The sequence below is a fragment of the Centrocercus urophasianus genome, unplaced genomic scaffold (assembly GCF_019232065.1).
Source record: "Centrocercus urophasianus isolate 14NV4802_14NV808 unplaced genomic scaffold, USGS_Curo_1.0 seq_15, whole genome shotgun sequence".
NCBI lineage: Eukaryota > Metazoa > Chordata > Aves > Galliformes > Phasianidae > Centrocercus > Centrocercus urophasianus.
The window spans coordinates 13,320,953-13,337,068 of NW_024884697.1; the positions used below are offsets into that span (position 1 = coordinate 13,320,953).

The 16,116-nt window shown below is 45.1% G+C and overlaps 1 protein-coding gene across 1 annotated transcript in view; it reads right to left on the reverse strand.

Moving 5' to 3' along the window:
• The window catches only part of LAMB4 (laminin subunit beta 4), a 44,038-nt gene that overhangs the window by 18,412 nt on the left and 9,510 nt on the right, over window positions 1-16,116 (reverse strand). The window contains exons 8-21 of the mRNA XM_042815389.1: window positions 15,910-16,030; window positions 14,510-14,698; window positions 13,244-13,423; window positions 12,513-12,622; window positions 11,436-11,515; window positions 10,265-10,415; window positions 9,270-9,401; window positions 8,373-8,558; window positions 6,855-6,976; window positions 6,276-6,396; window positions 4,462-4,639; window positions 2,428-2,571; window positions 1,312-1,543; window positions 144-301 (exon numbers count right to left, since the gene is read on the reverse strand). Of these exons, the coding sequence (XP_042671323.1) occupies window positions 144-301; window positions 1,312-1,543; window positions 2,428-2,571; window positions 4,462-4,639; window positions 6,276-6,396; window positions 6,855-6,976; window positions 8,373-8,558; window positions 9,270-9,401; window positions 10,265-10,415; window positions 11,436-11,515; window positions 12,513-12,622; window positions 13,244-13,423; window positions 14,510-14,698; window positions 15,910-16,030 (2,104 nt within the window). The remainder of the gene's footprint in view (window positions 1-143; window positions 302-1,311; window positions 1,544-2,427; window positions 2,572-4,461; window positions 4,640-6,275; window positions 6,397-6,854; window positions 6,977-8,372; window positions 8,559-9,269; window positions 9,402-10,264; window positions 10,416-11,435; window positions 11,516-12,512; window positions 12,623-13,243; window positions 13,424-14,509; window positions 14,699-15,909; window positions 16,031-16,116) is intronic.

Genomic DNA, 16,116 nt, shown 5'->3' on the forward strand with positions numbered 1-16,116 from the left:
CTTTGGAAGGAAGGCATCAGTTTGCTGTAAAAACAGCTGTGTTTGGGACAGCCCAGAATGCCCCTCTCTGCAGCAGCCATTCCAACAGTGACACAGTCACTCTTGGGCATGATGTCAAAGCACATCTTTATTTTGCTCCTTACCTGAATATCCCTCAAGACAATTGCAGACTATCTGTGAAGTCTGGGAGTCCTGGTAACAGGAATGTGCAAAAAACCTCTTGCTTGTGGGTACTCCTGGGCACATGCATGGGCGGCAAGGTTCTCTGTTGGAAGGGTTTCCATAATAGCCATTGATGCACCTGTCAAAGCAGTCAAAAATATATACATATATTGAAATCATTCATGCTCTGTCTGCCATGTTTTGCAAACCTGGGGTGACTGATGGCTCCTCTAACGCTGCGGTCTGTCCAGACAAAGAGGCAACACAGAGGCTTCTGAAGCATCGCTGGTCTTTAATCTGCTTTACTATAGCAAATGGGAACACAATTCTGTATATGTATGCAAGCCATGCTGAAGGTCTTGGCTCTCTGATTATCCTCATCCCAGGGTGTGGATCTCCTGTGGAGGCATGGCAGCAAGTTTTTCAGTCTGTTTTAATCCACTTGCTACCTACATGCACAAAAGCTAAAGGTAGTATTGTCCAAATGTATTGCAAGAACAGCTCAATGGGTTTCATTTGGAAATCCTCTTAAAAGGCAATGACACAGCACAGTCTAGCCAAATCAAACTGACCAGCCAATGAATTCAGTTCTGATGTCCGCGCTGTACTCTGTACCTCCACCAGAGCACAGAACTAAAAAGGAGCATTGTTTGGAGAGGTGATGGAAACACGTGGGAAAAGTCATTTGCTGGTCATACAGAAATGATATGAATCAGCAAACAGGGCACATTTATTTAAGCTCCTTGGAGATAACTGCAGGTGTTAAAATGAATATTCAGCTCTAATTAAGTCTCTTGGCAATTTAAAAGCCAGAGCAGACCTGGTATTGCGGGTCCAGTACCTTGCACAGGCCCTGGAACACATCACACAGAGCACCCATGTCGCAAATCCCATCTTATGGGGAACCCACTGCAGTGCTGCAGGCATGCTGTGCCACTGCCCATCCCAGAGGACAAACCTTCCTTCTTACGTTTACCCCAAAATGGATACTTGCCACTTAGGAATGAGACCCAATTTAACTCTGGTTTTAGCTATGATTCCCGCTAAGGTCATTGATGCATTGGTGGAATGTAGGTGAGGTCCCAGCAAAGCATGTATTTCAGAGAGCCGGTTTTCATGTGAGCTGTGCAGTGCTGCCCATCCCCTCACCTTTCACAGTGCCTTCCAGCTGTAAACCTGCTGCAGTTCAGGCACTCGCCGGTCACTGGGTGGCAAAGCTCTGCGAAGCCGTGACACGGGCAAGGACGGCAGTGGGGAAACCCAAAATACCCAGGCAGACATTGGCTGCAGCGCCGGCCATCAACATCCCGGAGGCAGGCACACTGCCCTGTCACCTGGTCACATAGTGAGCTCACTGAGCCCTGCGGGTGGCACTCACACGCTGCAAAAAACCAAAAGCAAAGCTGTACCCTCAGCAAGTCTCCATCACCCAGCCATCACTGATCCTGCTTGAAGGTGGGGGCAAGCAGGGGGGGATGGCAAAGTTGTTAAATATGGAAATTGTTTTTGTATTCCTTCATGAAGAAAAGGATCTGTGGAGGTTAATTCACAGTTGGCTGAACTTGAGCCAGTAGTATGCCCAGGTAGTGAAGAAGGCCAAAAGATCCTGGCTTGTATCATAAATAGTGCAGCCAGCAGGAGCAGGGAGGTGATCATCACTCTGTAGTCAGTGCTGGTGAGTACCTTCAGTGCTGGAGTGTGAGACCCTGGAGTGAGTCCAGAAAAGGGCACCAAAGCTGTGAGAGACTGGGCTGTCTGAGGCTGGGATGGTACAGTCTGGAGAAGTTAAGGCTCAGGGGAGACCTTATCACTCTTTACAGTTGTCTGAAAGGAGCTTGTGGTGAGCTGGGGGTCTGCCTGTGCTTCCAGGTAATAGCAATAGGAGGAGAGGGAATGGCCTTAAGTTGTGCCAGGGGAGGTTCAGGTTGGATATTAGGAACAATTTATTCTCTGAAAAAGTGGTGAGGCACTGGCACAGGCTGCCCAGAGAGGTGGTGCTTCCAGAGGAGTTCAAGAAATGTGTATATGTGGCACCGAGGGGCATGGGTAGGGTTGGACTGATGGTTGGACTAGATCTTAGATCTTAGATCTAGATCTAGATCTTAGAAGTCCTTTTCAACCTTTGTGATTCTATGATTCAATGAACAATAGTGGTTTGAAAGCCCTAAAGAGTTGGGGTGTGCACAGAAAGCCAAATACTGATACTGGTGCTGGTGGTGGCATGGGTGAAGGTAGTGGTGTCAGTACTGGGTGCTGAGTACTCACGGTAGCAGCCATGGAAGCCGAAGCCGTAGCTGCCTGCAGAGCAAGTGTCACAGCAGCGCCCCACTACGTTGCCTTTGCAATGGCACTGGCCGCCCAGTCTGCTGCAGCTGGCATTCAGAGAGCCCTGGGGATTGCACTTGCATGCTGCCAACAGGAAAGAAAATCAAGTCAGGTTTGGTTAAAAACCAAAGGAGTGTAGTTGTAAAAATCTTGCAGGTTTTGGACTTGAAGGGAAGATTCTGACTACCACTCATTGGAGGTTCACTAATCACAAAGGTTGTGATTACAGCCATGGCTTGGGTTGATGGTACAGGCAATAATGCATCACCAGCACACATCTTGGTGTTGGAACACCATGCTCAGGGCACAGCCTCAGCCTATATTTAGGACAGGCCAGAAAAAGGTGTACAGAAAGGTAGATCTACACTACCCTGAAGTCTAGAAGTATTTGATATAAACCTGCATCCTGCTGTGGCGCTGGACATGATGAGCAAGCAGCGCTTTTAGACTGGATAGAATGATGAAGTTTTTTACAATAAGGGTACTGAGGCACTGGCACTGTTTGCTCTGAGACGTGGAGAAAGCCCCATCCTTGGAGATGTTCAAGGTTAGGCTAGGTAGGGCTTTGAGCACTTGGTCTGGCTGTAGGTGTCCCTGTTGCAGGGGAGTTGGACTAGATGACCTTTAAAAGTCTCTTCCAACTCAAACAATTCTATGGCTTAGCCAACCCCTATTTGCTGCTTTCTGGACACCTCGAACTATCTTACTGAATGAAGCTGCTCTGCTAACCCACAGGGAATGTTTGTCCAGGACACTCAGATGCCAGTGCTAGAAAGACAAAGTGAGAAAACCCCATCACTGTGGAGAGCAGATTTACAGGGGAGTCAGCGCAGCCCAAACTTAAGTGGTTCTGGACACTGTCCAAAGCTTCAAACCCCACCTGCTACTGCCCTCACTCTGGGATACCGCTGAGGTTTTCTTGCTGAACATCTTGCAGCAAATCAGCCTGTATGCTGCTGTGCCTGGAGTATTACCAAGCATCCAGCTGGCCTGCTGCTTCTGGGGAGAGAGCTTAAAATCCTCAGTCATTTTCTACCAGCCAAAATTAACCAAACTTTTTCCTTTGGCCATTTAGTGAAGTTGGTTGCAGCACTCTTCAGAAAACATACAAGCACTGAATTGCTTGTGTGCTCTTGCAGCTTGGAAGGCCAATGGTATCCAGGGCTTCATCAGAAGAGGAGTGGCCCTGGACGTGATTGTCCCTCTCTACTCTGCCCTTGTGAGGCTCCATCTGGAGTGCTGCATCCAGGTCTGGGGCCAAGAAAGACAGGAGCTGTTGGAGGGGGTCCAGAGGAGGGCCACAAGGATGATCAAAGGGCTTGAGCACCTCCCCTACAAAGGCAGGATGAGGGAGCTGGGCTTGTTCAGCCTGGAGAAAAGAAGGCTGTGGGGTGACCTGATTGCAGCCTTTCAGTACCTAAAGGGAGCCTATGAACAGGAGATGAGTCAACTCTTTGAAAGGGCAGATAACAGCAGATAACAGGACAAGGGGAAATGGTTTTAAGTTGAAGGAGGGAAGATTTAGGCTGGATATCAGGGGGAAGTTCTTCAGAGAGTGGTGAGGTGCTGGAAAAGGCTGCCCCGAGAGGTTGTGGATACCCCGTCCCTGGAGGTGTTCAAAGCCAGGTTGGATGGGGCCTTTAATACTAGCCTGGTCTAGTATTAAAGGTGGAGGTTGGTGGCCCTGCCTATGGCAGGGGTGTTGGAGTTTGATGATACTTGAGGTCCCTTCCAACCCAAGCCATTCTAGATTCTATGATTCTGTGATTGCTCCATCATGAGATGGGTTTCAAGAGCCTTGGCTTTTCAATAGCCAAGCCACATGAAGATGTTTGCGGCATGCTTAGGGTTGGATATCCTGCATGCCCATATGGGCTTCATTGATGTACATCACCTCAGAGCTCTCAGCCAAATGTCCAACAAAATGAAGAAAAAAAAGCAGTGCCCAGGCAGCTGCCTGCATGCAGGCCTTACCGACAGCGCCGTGGTGAAGGCGGGCTGACATGCTGGCTATCAGCCGGGCGCACACCTCGGGCAGCACATGAGGTCCAACTTCTGATGCAGTTTCGACACAGTGATACTTCTGGTAGTCATCTAAATCCTTTTTGCTGCATAAGTTCTCCATGGAGTTGATTCTGGGAATAAGTCCAAGCTTTGGCGTTAAGAGGAAAGGAAAATATTTTTGCTTAGATATGCTGAAAAGCAGAATTTCCCACATCCTCTGACAGTGCTGTGCATGGCAAGGACGAAGGCCTGCAGCACCGCATTTCTAAATCTAAATTCACGTTTATTCTGAAGGTCTAGACATTCCCCAAGTTCTTCAAACAAAAGAGATTGTGTACAGAGAAGGCAGGTTATAGTAAGGCCTCGGATACAAGGTCAGAAATGTTGTTGCTGCTAAGAGGTGCCATGTTTACAACTCTAAAAGCAGCATTCGGCCAAAAATTTTACTTGCACTACTGTGATAGGGAAAAAAAAAATCAGCTGCAGACTCTATGTCCAAGTATGGCCAGCCTTTGCCAGGTCCAGTTTTATGAAAATAATTAGAGGAATGAATATTGAAATACTTTTCTCAAGAGAAGGACCCAAAACCAACACCCACTTTCTGCCTTGTTGGAAACTTGGAAAATGTCTGTACAAAATTCCCAGGAAAATACAGAACTAACTTCACTTTTCCAATGTCACGGCCCATCTCTAAATATATCCTGCTTTTCTAATTGGATTCAGCTGTATTATGACGATTTTCAAAACCTCTAGGTGAATGAAGAACTGAAGAATGTGTCCCTAACCACAGCATCTTGTTGGCATATGTGAAGTGTGCTCATAATGAATGAGCAACCAACGGAGGTACATACACTGCCTATTAACACATACAACACTTCTGACTTGATGAGCTGCTACAGTATTGCTCCATAAAAATGTTAAATGTTATAATTCTATCTCTCCATATACAAACATAGGAAGCCAATACCAATGGAGGGAAAGAGAAGCACACTTCCCTGAATTTCTGATAAAACACATTATAAATGACTTTGAAATGTTTGGGTAAGTCTGTTTAACAGAACAAACATACAAACAATTGGGCTCCATCAAAAGAGGGGTGGCCAACAGGGACAGGGAGGTGATTGTTCCCGTCTACTTTGCTCTTGTGAGGCCTCATCTGGAATACTGCGTCCAAGTGTGGAGCCCCCAGTACAAGAAAGACAGGGAGCTGCTGGAGAGGGTCCAGAAGAGGGCCACTAAGATGATCAGGGGACTGGAGCAGCTCCCACATGAAGAAGACAGGCTGAGGGAGCTGGGCTTGTTCAGCCTGGAGAAAAGAAGGCTGTGCGGTGACCTCATTGCAGCCTTTCAATCCCTAAAGGAGCCTATAGAGGGGAGGGGAATCAACTCTTTGAAAGGGTTGACAACTGCAGGATGAGGGGAATGGTTTTAAGCTGAGGGAGGGGAGATTTAGGTTGGATGTTAGGGGGAAATTCTTTACAGAGAGAGTAGCGAGGTACTGGAACAGGCTGCCCAGGGAGGTTGTGGATGCCCCGTCCCTGGAGGTGTTCAAGGCCAGGTTGGATGGGGCTCTGGGCAGCCTGGTCTAGCGTTGAATGGGGAGGTTGGCGGCCCTGCATGTGGCAGGGGGGTTGGAGATTCATGATTCTTGAGGTCCCTTCCAACCCTGGCCATTCTGTGATTCTGTGAAACAAAAGCAACGAAACAAAAAACATTTCAAAGTATAAATTATAAACTAAGAAGTATAAATGCAACCTCTTGGGAGTTGAGACAGCATTACTCACAGAGTCAATCAAGATGAACGGTTTAGCCTTTGGGTCAGAGGCAGAAGGCTGAGAAAAATACGCATCCACAGAGTACTGGGTTCCTGGCTCCAGGCAGACTGGGGTCTGCAGCAGGGCAATCCTGGTTAGCAGAGACACAGCACTATCACAGCCAGCATAGAGCAGGACAACGCAATCTGTGGGGTGCTGCGAGCTCTCCCTGCCCTCCCACCTACTCTCTACTATTTACATAGGCACAAACTGAAAAACTGGTTTTGAAAATAGGCTAGGACGGTGTCTTAAGGTCAGTATTCCCTTCCTATACTGAAATAGCTTTAGCTGGACATCCACTAAATAAATCAGTCCCAGCAGAGCCTAAGGCTGCTCTCCTGGCTATGGCAAAACACTGCCAGGCTGGGATGGGGTCATCTGCTTCTTCCTGCACTCCTCCAGGCTGCAGGGTGTTATCGTGCGGCAGCGGCAGGAAATGCCAGACATGTGTTTGCAATAACCCCACTTTCCCACAGATTTATTGCACTGCAATGCTTCAGTGATAGATTTGCACAGAAAATCTACAGAGACAGACAGAAATAGACAGACCTCTTTGTAGCTGGGAGGGCAAACACGTGAGGTTCCTGTGAAAAGCCGTTGGCTTTGCAGTGTTGACTTGATGAAACACCAGTGGGCTGGACAGCAACACTTGCTAACCAGTCTTCTAAGGTCTATGAACAAAAGACACAAGTTATGATCATTTCATAATTTTATTAGGAAGCATTACTTCTCAGCAAGTGGTGAGGCAGTGGCACAGGCTGCCCAGGGTGGAGTCATCGTCCTGGAGGTGTTTGGGAAAAGGGTGAATGTAGAACTGAGGGATGTAGTTAGTGGGTTTGGGAGGGATGGGCTGATGGTTGGACTACATGACCTTAGAGGTCTTTTCCAACCTTTATGATTCTGTGATTGTACCTGAAAAACTCACTTTCTCCTTGTTATGGTTTCTGAAAGCCAGCTGATCTGATTGCACATAGCAGTGACAAAACAGATTTTCCCTTTGTCTTTTAGTATTAAAAATAATGTTATTTGAGAAAAATGCAGTGTATTTGTGCAGCAGTAATGGAAATGGGACTTCAGCCGGTGCAGATGGAAACAGCTCTGTTAAAGCCATTGAGCTGCTTCCTTTCTCAAAGCAGCATTGTCCCAGAGATATCCGTCACCATATGCCTTCTCTCACATCTAATAAGGAACAACAAACATAAATGACTTTGCAACGCAAGTCTTTAAAATTCAGCTGTTCCATCCAGTCCTGAGAAGGAAAAAACAACATCAAACCAGCCCACTGCAAAATTATTCTCGTGCTTTTAGTTAATGGGAGTTTTGTTTGCCTCAGAATGATAGGAAAGAATAGAATACAGTAGACAGAAGGAGTATCTTGAGAGAGGGAATTGTCCAAGGGAGCTGGGAAGAGAAGGAAGAAGGCATGCATAAATACTTGTAGGAAAAAAACACTTACATGCATCTTTGAACACACAGATGCAGACTTGGATTTAACCAGATTTGGATTAATGGATCTCCCTAGACATGTCTTTCTCACTGAGAAATCTTGTCCAGGCACAAAATAAGATTTTGGCTACACATTTTTTTTTCCACACATTTTAGAGCCCAGCTGGAGCAACTGGGAAGTTGGATGATTGCAAAGGGTCTGGATAAACATCTGTTGTGTATGTACAGATCAGCACACTCCTCTCTTGCCTGTGTTTCCATTGTTCTCCCAGAAAATCTCAGCTAAAAATACAAGATTCCCATCTGAAGCAGATGCATTTTGCTGCTGTCTGATATGTGAAGAAAAGTGCAGTCCAAGCAGAGGTAACAAATGGGGAGCTCCAGACAATGACACCCTGGCTAATACTAACAAAACACTGGTGTTTTTCTAAATATGAGGAGAGGGTTAAAGGAATCAGTAGATTGCATGTTTATCTACTGATAAAGATGAAAAAGCAAATAATTTTCACTTTAAATGAAAAGAGTTTTAAAGAGTAGAAGGACTTGCCACCTCCTACAATTGGCAAAACAGACCATGCAATTGTCTGCAGCATCACAAGACATGCAAGCCATCACCAATACCTCTGGCTCATAACGGATTGTGACAGAGAAGTCCATAGCCAGTGGAATGTTGTCAATGGCAAATCTCAGCCCAGCTCCACTGGGGACACGGGCAAAGCCAGGGCCTGTCCAGGTGACAGCTCGGCCAGCGCTGGGCTGCCTGAAAACCACTTCCAGGGCCGGGTCCTGTCCTTGCTCAGCTGTGCCCTGCAAAGACATGTAGACATTGTCAGTGTCACAGTCAAGTTACAAACAGGCAAATTTGGAAAAAAGAAAGGAACTATTTTTGCTGTCCTAATTACTTATCTCAGACAGCAGTCAGCAGTTTCTGGACACGCTCTTGATCTGCATGCTAAGAACTCTCCCAAATGTGGGAAATTTAGCTTCACAGACAGAGGAAAACCACAAGAAGAAGGATTAGGTTAATCCATCCATCTCTGTATATTTGATACTCCTAGGCATTCACATTGCAAACCTTTAACAGATTGAACTTAATTTTGTACATGGCTAGACTTTCCATTAAAAGCTGAATAAATAAATATCAATACGTACAACGACCAAGCTGACTTGCAACAAAAGAATATTTAAAGACAGTAGGTACACATTTAGGTATGCTTAAATGTTGTAGATGTCCTGCAAGCAAACCAAACAAAAAAAAAGGATTTTAACTTCCTTGGGGATCTTTCTTCCTAAACAATTGACTCAATTAGAGCCTACAGTAGGACTGGACATAGCAAAACAAGCTTATCTGTGTGAATTATAAAATATCCAGCTCAACACTCTGACAAAAGAATTGATATCACTTGCATCTGGGTTGTAATGTATAGGACTGTCAAGTCCACATGCACAGGCATATCCTTTCCCTCTGCTGCAAGACTGAAGTTAGCATTTGGTATGAATAACAAAGCACTAATTTACCTGCCCTAGTGAAGCTTTTCTTACACTTCGTTTTTTGCTCCTGTTTAGCACAATCTTTCCATTTTCAATCATGAACTCATATCCTTGCTTCTGGAAGTAGATATCACATCTTGGGAGAGTGGTTGGTTTGACCTATGAAGTAGAAGCAATGAGACAGGATGCAGCATTGTCTCAGCAATTTTGAAGGGCTTGGTAAGCAGCTAACAGGAAATCCCTATTCTTAAAACAAGCTCTATTCTCTGCTGCATGAAACCCTGTAACATGGCCCAGCAACTGCTGGAAACCCTTTTCCTTCACTTACTATTAGGTTACAGTTCTTCTCATAAACTGTGTCCCAGACATCTGTTTTCCATTTAATTACTGGACAGTAGGATGCGTACTGTCTTTGATTATAGCTAAATATTTGTGGATGTGACCTGCAAATAAACTTTTTTTAAAATTATTACTTCTCCATAGCTTCTGGACAAAACATTGGAGAAGAAATTTTAGTAAAATGTAGGCAGCGGAAGGGACACATTCCAGCAGGATGAGACGTGTACTGTGCATGGGGGAAAATCTACCCCAATTTTGTGGAATAAATAAATGTTCTAAAAACATTGTGGATGGATGCCAAATTCTAAAGGAAATCAAGCTACAATCAGTTTCTTTATATAAGGCAGCAGGAATGAATCAAATGGAGCAGAGAACAATTTAGTTTTTCCTTTGTTAGAACTTTCCAGAAGAATCAAAGTTTGTGATAGCTTCTCCCCGAGCTGTTGGCAACTCTCACACTCTCATTCAAATATATAAATTAATTTCACTAATTTATGCTAGGCCAGCCCACACCTGAGGAGCAGCAAGGATAGCTTTGCAGGTCACCACAGCATGTAGTAATAGCCACAGTTACGGAAGACATGGGAGGCAAAGAAGAATCGAGAATGATCAAGAAACTTGCTTTGTATCAACCATCATATGGGTCTATTTTCCATATGATGCCTTAACAGCCAACTACATACCAAGGGTGCAGAACCAGAAAGGGGCGCTGCATGCTCAGCTTCATAAATATAATAATCCAGGGGCAAAAAGAAGTAGCCTGGGGCTGGCTCATTGCACTGGCGGCCCACGATGTTGGGAAGGCACTTGCACTGACCGTCCTCTGGTGAGCACCTAGGGCAGGAGTTGGTATGGGGAGGACATGAGTGCAGCATTTCTGAGTTCTCTCAGCATGAGAGCAGCTCAGCTCCACCCTTGTTTCACCTTTGTTTCTTCCACTGTGGGACTGTCCCCACTATTAAACTTCTTTCCACCATTCTCTCTATCCCTGTTTCCTCTGTCCAATGCTGCATTTATTTAGTTCTGTTTCATCACTTAGGAGATGTGACATGTCATGGCTTTTTCCATCCGTTCCACCAGAAGCACAGAGGCTTTTCTTTTCTGATCATTTGTTGCCATCTATTTCTCTATCTGTTTCTTGTACCCATTTTGATATCTATTACCATATTCACTAAGCATCTATCCCATATACTTTTAGAAACAGGACATGAGGTCACTAGCATCTTTGATCTGAGTGATATGGTAGTTTTCATATATTTATGCTCTTGTTTCACACATCAGATGACGACTAGGTTTGATTTCTTGCTGACAAATACAAGCCAAGGAAGCTGAGGATTTGTTCTGCAGCACTGGATGTATCTAACAGGTAAGATTTCAGCCTAACAGAGTCCTGGGCAAGCCCATGTGAAACAAAACTGGCCTCTTGATTAATATGTTTTGAATATGAGTCAATGCTTAAGAAAAAAAAAATAAAAAAAAATATTTTAAAAAAAGATATTTCTAGCTTTTGAAGTGTGGAAAGGAGGCTAAATTAAAAGTATCACTTGTACCTTCTAATTTCTACTGATATTAGGGCCAGTGGTTCTCTCAAACTATGCAGCTTGTATTTTGTATTAAACTTATCTTAACTCCAGCTGATCTAAAACTGGCTTTGAAGGTAGAAGATAAATCCCCCTTAAAATCGCAGCTAGATCTCCAAGATCCCAACATGACTTTATACTCTTCATGCATGATGAAAATACATCTACAGTCTATTTTCCTGAGTACTGAGACTCTATTAACCTAGCTAGAAAATCTAATGCTAGAGTTTGTGAAAATTAAAAATGAGACAAAACTTGAAGAACATTAACTTACAAGTTATCCTGGGATCCACCAATGTCACAGTCACATGGAGAACAGCCATACACGCTCTTGCCAAGACCCCAGTATCCCTCCTGGGGTAAAAAGAAAGTGAAAGATTTTTCTTAATAGCAAGTAAGGTCTTTTCCAACCTGAGTGATTCTATGATTCTATTCTATGATTAATGCTGTAGTCTACTCCTGGGATGTCTGCCTGTGCTTGGCTGTGTGAGATTGCTGCTCATATGCTCATATGCTGCTCAAAAAGCATGGGTGCTCAGACACTGTCAGAAGAACCAGGTATTTTCCATCTTTGTAAATGAGTTGCTCTGGAAATAGCAAAGATAACATTGCATTTCCTTTTCCATGAGTGTTGCTTCTGGTGCAAATAGATTGCACTAACTTTCATAAGCAGTAGAAAACGACTGAATGTCTGAATGTGTCCATGCAAAATGGAAGAGTATAGCTGTAAAATTAGTTTGTATTTTGACTAAATCTAATTGATTACTTTTTTAGCAATGATTGTTCCCTTCATGATGAAGGGAAAAAGGCCATGAGCTCCTGTTTTTTATGAAAATACTGACTGCAAATATTCTGAGAGCAGCTAAATCCACAGATAACCAGGACAGGGTGGCAGTATTTCACAGCCTAAGGCACAGAGGATGCTTTTTCCATTCATATTTCTTCATCATCCAGAGACTGCTAAGGAGAGATTGTGACTTAATCTGAGGACATCTTCAGTCTCTGAACAAAGGCCGTTTTCAGCTCTTCACTGCATTCCTCATTGGTGAGCACAATCCTAGCCCATGAACACAAAGTGAGCCCAATGGAAGCCCAGACTCAGAGACAAACCCTGGAGCTGTCCCATGCCAGGGTGGAGACACTTCCTTGGTAAAAACCAGATGGTCCTCATATTCCCTAAATAGCTTCATCACACAAGAAATAACGTCCTGTACACAGAACCGATGCCATTTTTTCCTTTGATGAAATGCCATGCCAGAGCCCACAGGAAGGCAGGAGATGGGAGAGGAGACTTCTAAAACAGATGCAGAGAGCCAGCACAAAAGAAAAACAAAACTGTCCAGACACGTACAACACACTTCTCACAGCGCCGGCCCATGGTGAACCGCTGGCAGAGGCACTCCCCAGTGGCAGGGTCACAGACGGAGAAAGGCAAAGTGCCGGCAGCATCACAGTTGCAGGCTGTGGGGAGAGAAATGTGTGGTTGCCTCAGTTGGTCTTGGTGACAGTAGCAGGGATGGGATGTGTCTATCAGCAAGCCTCACTCTGAGGAGTGGCTGGCTGGAAGCTCTCACAGCCAGGCAGCAGCTCCTTTAATCTACAAAGTGTTTAGCAGCAAGAAGAGCCCCAAAATACTCTCTAGGGAATTTAAGCACCAGGCAGAGGAGGCAAAATGTGTAACAGGCACCTCAGTCAGAAGATGCCTTCAGACTTCAGAAGGTTTGTTTCTGGCCCACATGCATCCTACATCAGTGATGTTTTGAGTGCGAAAACAAAAACGTGAGTGGAGTGTGCAGACTGGGGTGATATTTCCATCTCCTATTTCTTCAAAAGCAATACATTTACGTCCCAGTGAACACCTTCTAAATGCATTTGAGAAAACACTTCTGACTATGGCTTCCCAGGAAGAGTCAAAAGTGTTTTCTGAAGACCAAGAACATGCCCTTGACATGAGATCATAGCAGCCAATTGGGTGCTTTGTAACACAGAGAGTATCCGTGAGTTACTGTGTGCATCTGTGCATTTAAGTACTCCCATCTCTTAAAAATGCTTTGTGAAGAGCAAAAGTGGTAGTTTACATACGCTGGCAACCCTGTGGGTCGCTGCCTCTCAGCCCGAAATGGTTGGCCTTGCACTTGTCACAGCGGACACCCTCCGTGTTCTCCTTGCACAGGCACCGGCCTGCCACCGTTCCCAGCACAGGGTCTGTGCGGCTCTCACACGCACCGTGGTGCAGTGTGCCCTCTGGGTCACAGCTGCAGGCTGCAGGCAGAGACAAAGAGACATAGGAAAGCATATTTAGATATAGGCATGAAATTGGACAACTGCAGCTGTTACAGTTCAGCGTTGTTGTGAAGACTGGAGATGTCCATCCACACCTACTGTGCTGGCGGCTGCGCTTTCAAAGTACAGTCAGTATTAAGAAATATTTCAGAAGGGTTTTCAAGATCAACTTTTTCTCTGGAGGAGAGTTACAGTCTTCAGTAGAAATTTATCCTTCTCCTTAGGCAGAAATGGGTGTTGCTCATCCACTCCTGATGCTCTCCACCTGGGAGAACCAAGGCTCTGTGCTTCTGGGGATCCTTTTGTGAAAGCTGCAGTGTACAGAGGAGTACCACCAGGGACCCCACTACCCAGGGACGGCCTGAACTGGCCATGGCTGAGTAATTTGCTAGAAAGGATGGGATCAGCAGGGGCCACCGCCTTCATGATATATCTCACTTTCTGTTCAGGCTGTTTCTCACCGCACTGCTAACATCTACCATCACTTCCCTGGGTAATCTCCCCTTGGCTCCTTAAGAACTTTCCATGCCAATCAATTATGACAAATTATGCTCAAAGCATCTTTCCTATCCTGTGATAATACTGAACTAACTTTTCAAAAGACAAGCTTGCATGCCTGAAAGCTTATTTTTAAATATATGACAAATATTTAGAAAACATATTCCTCCTCCCACCATTTCACTCCTGTAATTCATGACTGTCACAAAAGCAACAGTGATTCTGCTGGTCCGTTTTCTACTGACCCTGTTCAGAAAAAATGAGATTGGCCCTGCCTGTGGCAGGGGGGTTGGAACTTGGTGATTCTTGGGGTCCCTTCCAATCCAAGGGAAGTTATTCTTTGATTCTGTGATTCTGTGATGACATCCCTGCTGGACTGAAAGCTGAGTTTAGCAGTGAGCTGGAATATGCGGCTCCCTGTACAGTGCTATTTCAAGGACAGTGTTGTGCAGATATTTTGTAAGGTAGTTTGGAAGTTGTAGGTTCAGAAACACTTCTACAGCCACATACAAGTATGAGGATGCAATAGGGCTCAGAGCAAATAGATGCTAAAATAGGGAATCTTACGGAGGCAGGCATGAGGGTCCGAGATGGCTTTGTGTGGATCCTGGTAAAAGAAGAGCTTGCACTGATCACAGTGTTGCCCAGTGGTATTGTGCTGGCAGTCCTCGCAGACCCCACCGCTGACCCCACCACTGGCCTGGTACACGGCCATGTCGAAGTGGCACCTGCCAGAGTGGCCATTGCAGTTACAGCCTGCAGCCAGAAACAAAAAGGGGATAATTAACACCAGAGTTCCTAGTGTGTCTTGCCACCACTGTGTCTACCTTTACAACAGGTTTACTTGCTACGCATATGATTTCAATGTTCCAGCAAGATTACAGCCTTCCAGTCCTTGCACTTTACCACTCAGGGCAAATTGCAGCATACAGATTCTGCAAACAATGGTGCTCATATTGCAAATTCTGGTTTTGCTGCCATCAACAATATTTATTGGATTTACACATGCAGCGAAGCAGGAATGTAATGATGCTAAGACTGGGGACTAACTGAAAAAAAAAACCAAAAAAACAAAAAAACACAACCAAACCTGAAACACAAGACAGCAGAAAAATGTTGGAGACAAGGGGGAGAGAGACCAAAGGTGAAGAATGCTAAATCTCTCACCTTCAGAAGTGAGCAGTCTGCATAGGAGGCAGTTCTGAGTCATTTCAAAGCCTTGTCTTGGGCATCTATTCATGTCTTAAAGTAAAAACCAAGTCAGGAGGACCATGGCAGCAGGCTCCAGGCACCTCGTGCAGGGCTGGCACTACACAAGTGGCAATGTTTCAGGCTGGCATAGCAGCTGCCAGACCTTGTGAGAAACTGTGTGTGCTTCCAATCATGCCTCAAGGAGACAAGCCCTCAGCCTGCCATTTCCCCCACACAGGGAGCAGCAGCATCCCCCCATAAAATGCCCTACAGGCACCAGAACTGGACCTTACCTACACTTTGAGAAAAACCCACACAGGTGTGTCTGCCTGTTACAGAGTGGAGAACACCCCTCCACTGAAGAAAGATTTAACTAAATACCCGATACAGATCTTCATCTATTATTCTTTTATGTCCTACATTATTCATCATTGTGGAAATAAATAATTCAGCCCTGTCTATATGCTTGTTTCATTTGCAAGAAAGACCCTAAGTTAAGCAATAAATGTTCCTCTGGCATCAGCAGCTTTTCCTTTATTTTTCCTTTTCTCTTTATTAAAAATAAGAATGTGAAAGTTCACCTAGGGCAACAGCACCGATAGACACATGAATCCATCTGTTTTTTCTAGATGAGGCATGGAAAATGTTCCATCCCAGAAACCATCTGATAGTGCACTGTGCTGTGACTGTGCTGCACCCACCCCCCAGTAACCACAAAGGAAAAAAAAATGTTTGAGTTTTGGAGCCATAAAAAAAAACCAACAACAATGAGTTACGTTTGCAAGCATTGTCTTGTGCCCCTTCAGCTGGCCTCCAGGGAGCGTCGTTGTAGAAATCTTTACATCTTTCACAGGACAAGCCTTCAGTGTTGTGGCGGCAGATACATCGCCCATGCACCTGCAAGGTAGTGAGACGGATGAGACATGGTGAGGAGAGGAGGGGAGAGGAGGGGAGAGGAGAGGAGAGGAGAGGAGAGGAGAGGA